The 8,530-nt window shown below is 38.9% G+C and overlaps 1 protein-coding gene across 1 annotated transcript; it reads right to left on the bottom strand.

Annotated features, from left to right (window-relative positions):
* Nucleotides 1-4,072: 4,072 nt before the first annotated feature.
* Nucleotides 4,073-6,123, bottom strand: LOC125706374 (cytochrome b-c1 complex subunit Rieske, mitochondrial). The gene is made up of 2 exons (XM_048973042.1): nt 5,840-6,123; nt 4,073-5,229 (listed from the first exon to the last, which is right to left on the bottom strand). The coding sequence occupies exons 1-2, from the start codon at nt 6,048-6,050 to the stop codon at nt 4,619-4,621; spliced, it is 822 nt and encodes a 273-aa protein (XP_048828999.1). The 5' UTR covers nt 6,051-6,123; the 3' UTR covers nt 4,073-4,618.
* Between the last annotated feature and the right edge of the window lie 2,407 nt (nt 6,124-8,530).

The following is an 8,530-nucleotide window of genomic DNA, read 5'->3' as shown; positions in this document are numbered from 1 at the left end:
ACACACAAACAGCAGACCAGCATGCAGAATGCAGCAGAAAAGCCAAACCTATAGTGCCCCGTGCTGCCTGGCACAGGACCCAGACTATTTCCCAATATCTATCTGTAACAACATATTTTGCGTATCACTAATTATTGGAGCTGAGAATCTGAGAAAGCATTCCATTATACAGCATTACACACAACCAAGACCTTCGCCCAAGAACGACTAGAATTTCTCACGTCTATGTTAAGTGACAAATGGCAATAAAAGTCAAATCAACACCAAGATCCGTGTATAACCAATGCTGTTATGGGTTTACTGAAGCTTTGAAATATGTAACGATGTACATAATGGAACAGGGTTTTACTGATATGCTTCTGATTAGAATGAGAAAGACAAACAGGTCACTGAAGGAACAAAAGAAGCTACTTTTGCAGATGCCACAATACAATCTAAAATTCACTAGACATACCATGCTAGAAAATATAGTCTGTGGATTAACATACAAGTCTGGTTTTGATGTTTAGAGGACACATTTGTTCTGCAACGCAGACAAAGAAAACTAAAAATTATGTTCGTGGAACTGGCTTGTCATTTTATGTGTTCAAATTAAAGTATTTTCCCAATGTCCCATTTTCTCTAAATTATTAAAATGAATCAGCTCATTAAATATGGAATAGATGGGCATCTCCTTCAGCTCTTGAACTAAGCAACCCTCCTCCATGGTGAACCTTGTTTCATAGGTTTAGAACATTCAGTGTACTTCTCGTAGCACACAAAAATACTGTTTTTTATTTGTAGTGGTCTCACTCTCAAATAAATGTGCAATTTGCATTTGTATAGTTAACTGTTACTCCCTGTCACAACGCAGTTAAGGTTTCTAATCCCCTGGAATGGAAATACTTTCTGGCAGAGTAAAGACTCTAGAGGCCATTAGGGATTAATTATGTGATATTTTTGAGATCAAGGCATATCTCACATGTAAAAAAAAAGTACATGTGAAAAATTTCCTTTCATTAACAGGATTAACTGTGTAACACTTAGATGTTGTTATACTTACATTTTTTGCTCTCATTTATATAGCATTAATTTCCTAGGTAAGCTTCACATTGCAACTTGATGAAGTACTACAGCAGTATATTTAATATGAGTTTGGCAATACACTAGCAAATATAATGGTTGGAAGAAGGCCCAGTAAACCACTGGTGAGTTATCCAGTGGGTGTTTCTCTAACCACTGTAACTTACAGCATACCTGCTCCGACCCTATTGTGCTCATGCTTTGTACTGAATAATTTAAGACGCACAATGTTTTGCTAAATGTCTATCACTTGTCATTGTGCTTTATCTTGTACTAACCACGGGTAGCGCAAATAAGTTCACCTGAAATTCCACAGAAAGGAGGGTGAGGAAAGGATACTGCAGGTGAAAATCACCGAGATGTCTGACCCAAGCTGTGAGCAGACACACCTATTTGTTCCAAGGTGTTCAGTATTCCGGAAACATGACTCCATGAGTGCTTTTGGACTGCAGTTTTTCTTGCTTGTGGACGTCTGGATGTGGGTTTAAATGCATAAGCAGATACTGCTGAATTTTCCCAAGATACAGCAAAACGGAGACATATGACAGGTGTAGTTCCCTAGAAAAATGGATTAACATTAAGAGCTTGATATTTCACCAGCATGAATAACTAACTGTTGTGCTCTGAATTATAGAATAACAGGTAAATGGGGTTATGGCAATCAAGCAATCAGAATAAATGTATTAACCTGTATGAAAGCTGTCACATTGATGGCAATGGCCAATAATGAGCATAGCATGTCACTAACATAGGACTCCCTCATGTTTTCAGCTTTTAAACACATAGATAAGTGTGAATAAGCTCAGTAATACAATATGAACCTAACTGGACACACCAATAACAAAGCCTGGGATTCACTGTTCTGTCTGTTTCTATACAGAATGTTAATATCTTTTGCATCATAGAAAACACTGCCTATTGTAGTGGAGGATTAACAGAAAGACTGATGTTACCTCCAGAGTTTGCTTCAAGCCTTCAACAGAATCTGATTACATCACCCCCTGGAGGACCAATCAAAGTCTTCATACAGGCCACCGTGACAGGGAGAGTAGCCAATAATCACAGACTTACTAACTGACATGCCATGGGCAAACCAGGGGAACTGAACTAGGGGATGATCATTCTCCTTTTGCAGGAAGAATCAACAATCTGCTGACATATTTCTTAACTATAATAATACATTTATCATCTCATTATCATAGATGTTACCAGTCTTATTTTCATGAACCAGAAAAAATTACTTTCAGATGCATTTAATTATCTTTCAAGGCAAATTATCTAATAAGATATTTCTAATTGTAAATCAGAAATTTAAGATATTTACAATTCTATGTCTATTGTAGTATTACCATTGAAAACAACCGACCAAAAATATGACATTTAACAAATTTAACACTAAATTACTCCAAGAACAGTGTTGCAATATGATTAACTCATTATTACAATATAGAAGCATACATAATTACTGTTTAAGATGAATAGTAACTTATTAAATGAGTACCAATCTAGTTTACAAGAGCAGACAATGGTTGACAAAGACTTTAAATAGCTGAAAATAGCTACTGTCGCTAAGACACCTAAAAAATGTTACAATATTTATCTTGAGAGCTTAATTTTAATTCATAGAGGGCATACCATAAAAGTGCTATAGTTTGAAGCATTTGTGCATTCATAATGGTGGCACCCATGCAGGGATAAATATTAATACAGCTGTTAGACTTGAGGTGCAGACCTCCTTCATCTGAAACCGCTTTTGCAACAAAACACTGTCCTACTTTATAATGGTGACTTCACACACATGAAATATAGATTCCGTCAAAAAATATATAGAAAGTATGTGATAAAGTGACAGTTCTATTGATGTAACTGAAAACTCCATGTTAGTTGTTTGTATCACAAACCTGAAGCTAGGGCAGTAAGACCGGTAGTAAGGAAGCATCTATTTTGCGTGCATTTAAGTTGCTGATGTCATCCAGGGCACAGTACAAAAAAAGTGATAAATTAAAGTGATAATAAAGTGTGGCATATTGCATGCTTGGTTTATTCACTACATGCTTGATATGTGGCATCACATAAAATCTACAGACCAACATGAAAATGGTGTAAGAATGTCATAGATTAATCCTGTACTAAAATATGTGACATCAACATAATCATAACACATCCAACCCACGTGGCTGAACTGAAAAGTACATGTATCATGCATCAAATCACATGGCAGTACTGAAATGTAAGATATATTAGATATCAAATTCACAAAGCAGAAGTGAAATAGCAATATGTAAATATTACGTTAAACCCACGGGGCCGTACCATCCATCCATCCATCCAGCCATCTTCCAAACCGCTCATCCTACTGGGTCGCGGGGGTCCAGAGCCTATCCCGGAAGTAATGGGCATGAGGCAGGGGGCTGTACCAATATGAGTGATAATGCAATTTCATAAAAAAAGATGACCCATGAAGAGCTAGAACATTAGGCACTGAAATGTGTCTTTCACCAAACAGTGAGCTGATACAAGGCATTCTGACCTTTATAAATAGACTGAACATAGATTTTCTACTACGTATGTCTAAATAGGCCCTGCGATTGGTTGGCACCCCATCCTGGGTTGTTCCTCCCTTGCGCCTGTAGCCTTCAGGATAGGCTGTGGACACCCCCGTAACCCAGAATAGGATAAGCAATTTCAGAAAATTGATGAATGGATAACTAAATGCTAAAATATTGTCATACTTTGGTTTTTCATTTTGAAAAGTGAAAAATACTCAATAGCAAATCCAAAGGTTTTAGCACCAACAATTACCTGAAAGAGTGCTTACTCAAATGCACCCTTTCGATTCTTCAACTTCTAAAACATAAGGAAAGAACAAAGTGAAACCACTGCAAGTATATTTGAGAAATAAAGGCATGCCTACATTGTAAAAGCAGGTAAAAATGCTTTGTGTCTGTGTGTGTAAAGAAGGCATGACTTGCCAGTGTAACATTTCTGAGAAAATTAAAATTACCTCAGGTGGATCTACTGTGGCATCTTTTATTAGTTTTTGATACAAGACCACACACAGCTTAGTATGTACAAGGTCAGTTAATGTAATATAAAGATGCACGTGTTTATGATGTAGTTCTTTCTTGACAGACCAAGTAAACTTTAGATGATTGTTGACAATGCAGAACCGCTCCTAAATAATCCATTTCTTAAATCACAAACAGAAGTCACAAAAACAGGATCCTCAAAAATTTAAATGTACAGTGGAGCCTTCACTGTAGTCTTTCAATTCACATGTAACCAATGAGACATTCCACTCCCCTTCATTCAACTTCTTGCTTTCCTATTACCCATTTCAGAAGTTCAGATCCAGTCTTTGCAATACTTGAACGAGTATCAGATTTGATTCACTTGAAATAACTACACAAAAAATGGCTACAGATGAAGTAAAACTGAACTTTATTTCAAACTATCAGACTCACTTCCAGCCCCCAAAATGTTTCGTCTGAAGAACAGGTCGTTAAAGGTACTTAGGTCACAATATACAGAGCACTGCACGAGAAGCATCATGCATCTAACCCACAATAACGGTTTCATCATCTGGGAACTCGTAAAAGGGAACCTCTAGATTAAGGGGTGCGGGACCTTTCCGAATTCTACCTGAGGCATCATAATGGGAGCCATGACAGGGGCAGTAGTAACCACCATAATCCCCTGCGTTTGCAATAGGCACACAGCCGAGGTGAGTGCACACCCCAATCACAATAACCCACTTGGGATTTTGGACCCTATCTTTATCATGCTCTGGGTGCCGCAACTCGGAAAGGTTGACTGCAGACTCCGTTTCGATCTCTTTGGTGGTTCTGTGACGGACGAAGAGCGGCTTGCCTCTCCACTTAAAGGTCATGTTCTTGCCTTCTGGGATGTCGCCCAGTTTGACCTCGATTTTGGACAGAGCCAGGACATCTGCAGATGCACTCATAGATGACACAAACTGGGTGACCAGAGTCTTGGCGGTATAGACGCCCACCACAGCGGTTGCACCGGTCATCAGATAGGAGAAGGTTTTTCTCGACTCATAGCTGTCTTGAGAGGACTTCCTGGAGTCCTGGACCTCGAGCCGTCGATAATCAGAGAAATCCGGGATCTTGATGTCTGTGTGAGCAAAACGCACTGTACTGGGAGCTAGGGACAAAAATTAAACAAGTGGTCACAAACAAGTTCATGTCATAAATCACAACAGCTTTTCAGTAGTGCAATTTGTTTCTACTGTTTGACCTTTGTGTACAATGTCATACAGCCTATTAACATCACTGAAAGAAAAAAGTTTCAGTCTACATGCTATAGGCAGTTTTTTGCACTTAATAAATACGTGTGTGTGTTTATTTTAAAACGACGCAACTCGATCTTCATCATTTCGCCAATACATGTTGAGGGAATTTAATTGTAAGCTAACCGGTGAAGTACCTGCGTATTTAGTTAAACTCGCGATCTGAATTGTTAGTATGGGCATTTAATGCTCCATACTACAGTATCCACAGTTTATTATTTATCTAGTGGACGTGACTATTTGGACGGTAGATCACATTCAAAACATATGCTTCTTAGTTCGCAATTGTGCCCATACAACGCTTCCATTTGCTACCAGCTATCTTCGGCACAGACGTGGCTTTCTTTTCATATTCGCACGACTACAAGGTTACCTCAGACACAAGCAGAAAGAATAGTGAACGTCTGCATAAGCCAAAACTGTCCATCCCCGACACTGAAGTAACTTCCACAGCGACACACTCACCGCTGATGCCGACTAAAATCGCGGGTGCCGTCCTTGGACTCTGGCCTGTTAAGGATTCGCGACACAGGATGGGTTTCTTCACGTCCAACGGTACTTTATCCACTTTGGTGACAAATGGCGGAACAAGGGCTTTAAGCGGCCCCGGCACGGCATAGTTTGTAGCCTGTAAGTACGGTGACAGTGACCCACAACGAGCGGCAATTGACAACATGATCTCGGCTACAATGGCATCCACACGGTCACACCGACCTTCTCGGATGTGGAACCGGAAAAACGAGTTGTGCGTGTGACGTTAACGTGACGTGAACACGTAAAGTCGTAAAGAATGGTGTATGATGTCCAGTAACATCGGGATGTAAACTTCTATTCAGGATGAGTTTTGGATGTTTAAAAACAGCAGTGAATATTCAGTTAAGGTGACCATACGTATATATTGTAATGCCAAAGCAATATAGAATGAGTACCGTTAATGCGCTAATTATAAATGCATACAGTATTTTTCCCTTCTCCCTTTGTCTTCTTAATTAGGTGGATGCAATGCTGCTACTATTTTCAATACGTATGTCTGGCAGTTAGCAGGGTTTTGAAATAGAATATTATTTGAGTAATTAACATTTATTTGTCTAAGTCATCAAGCCAAACACTGGGCAAATAAAAACCCAGAAGAATATACCTGCATGTTTTACAATGCATTTAGCTTGTCTTGCATCCATGGTAACTTAAGACTAACTCAAGAGAGTATATGGAATAAGAAGTACTGACTTTTTAAATATTAAACTCACTGCTCTGTGTTACTACTGTTTGTTGTAACAAAGTAATCTGTCTGTCCTTTTAGGGGGATACACACACACATACACACACACACACACACAGTATATATGGGGATGCTCCTATTATTAACAAAGATTAACAAAGATGACTGTTAAACCTGTTAAATGTATTAATTTCACAATTCTTCTCTAAAACTTCCTTAAATGAGATTCAAGAGAAGCAGCCATGCAGAACACAATTATGATTGATGATGAAAGCTTTTAAGCAGAGACACGGACCATTTAAAATAACACATTGGTCCTAACTGACAATAACAGATGAGTTTCACTGAATGGAACACATTAAGATTTACTGATTTGAGTACTTTCTGATGAGTAGACATAAGCTTGCACTCGACAGATTAGCCATATGAGAACCAAGTATGTGGAAAAGCTGAGCTTGCGGGTGTCAGCTTTGCGGTAAAACTGAATTGAGGAGATTCTGCATTTGTGTGCCAACTGATACTTTTGCGTGAGCACGCGAAACTATTTCAGCGCACGTGAAAGCAACATTATTTTATTCAACATCATTTTAAGTCCTTTTAGTGCCTCCGTACTGTACAATTCAATTGAAAACAAACAAATCTTTTACGGGGTGAAATATAAAAAGAAAAAAACGTACAATAACATCCTTATATTTCTACTTTGTTGAAGTACCTTTTGATTTAATTACACATTCAGTTTTTTCAGTCTATCATCATGCCACATCTTATCTTGACAATATTTGCCCACTCTTCCTTGCAAAAACACTACAAATCTGTCAGATTGTGACAGCATCTCTTGCGAACAGGACTCTTCGGGTTACCCCTCAAATTTTCATTTGGATTTAGGTCTGGGCTCTGGCTGAAACCATTCTTTTGTTGATTTGGATGTATGCTTGGGGTCATTGTTGTGCTGAAAGGTGAAATTCCACTTCAGCTTTCCAGCAGACACCTGAAAGTTTTGGGCCAAAATCGACTGCTATTTGGAACCGTTTATAATTCCCTCCACCTTGACAAAAGCCCCAGTTCCAGCTGAAGGAAAACAAGCCCAAAGCATGATGCTGCCACCCCCATGCCTCACCGTGGATATGGTGCCGTTTTGGTGATGCACAGTGTTGTTTTTGAGCCAAACATACTGTTTGGAATTGTAGCCAAAAAGTCTTAGTTTTATCAGACCATAACACATTTTTCCACATGCTTTTGGGAGACAATGTATTTTTTTGCTAAATTTAGGCGGGTCTGAATGTTTTGCTTCGTAAGAAAAGGCTTCCTGCTTGTGACCCTCCACCATATTCCAGAAATATGGAGAATGCGGGAGATTGTTGTCACATGTAGTACACAACCAGTACTTGCCAGAATTTCTTCCTGCACCTTCAATATTGCTGTAGGTCTCTTGGCAGCCTCCCTGATCAGTTTTTGTCTTGTCTTCTCATCGATTTTGGAGGGGCATCCCGTTTTCGTAACATCACTCATATTTTCTCCACTTCTTGATGACAGTCTTCACTGGGCTCTATGGTACTGCCATGGAAATATTTTTGGACGCATCTCCTGATTGATACCTTTCAACAACCCTTCAATGCTTTGTAAGTTCTCTGCAAACCATGGCTATTGCTACAGAATGCAACTGAGTTAGGAATGTTAGGAAAATCCTACTAAGACAGCAGAACTTTCTTTGGGGTTAATCAGAGTCACTTGGTGTGTTCCAAAAAAGCTGAATGCTGTAATTAAAAGTATTAGTGTAAGGGCGTGCACACTAATGCAACCAGCTTATTGTGGGTTTTTTATTTTTTATATTTTCCCCCTAACTGATTTGTTTGTTTTTCAATTGAATTGTACAGGTTATGGGTCCCATTAAAGGTGGGAAATGTTCTGGAATGATTTATTGTGGACTTCATCACAAA

This window comes from Brienomyrus brachyistius, chromosome 13 (genome assembly GCF_023856365.1).
Source record: "Brienomyrus brachyistius isolate T26 chromosome 13, BBRACH_0.4, whole genome shotgun sequence".
In the NCBI taxonomy this organism is placed as follows: Eukaryota; Metazoa; Chordata; class Actinopteri; order Osteoglossiformes; family Mormyridae; genus Brienomyrus; species Brienomyrus brachyistius.
The sequence above is the reverse complement of the archived record's forward strand: the minus strand, read 5'-3'. Positions and strand labels throughout refer to the sequence as shown.

Coding starts and splice junctions, on each gene's coding strand:
- LOC125706374 (XM_048973042.1), bottom strand. CDS start 6,050: ATGTTGTCAATTGCCGCTCGTTGTGGGTCACTGTCACCGTACTTACAG. Junction 5,230..5,839: donor GATTTTAGTCGGCATCAGCG/GTGAGTGTGTCG, acceptor TTTTGTCCCTAG/CTCCCAGTACAGTGCGTTTT.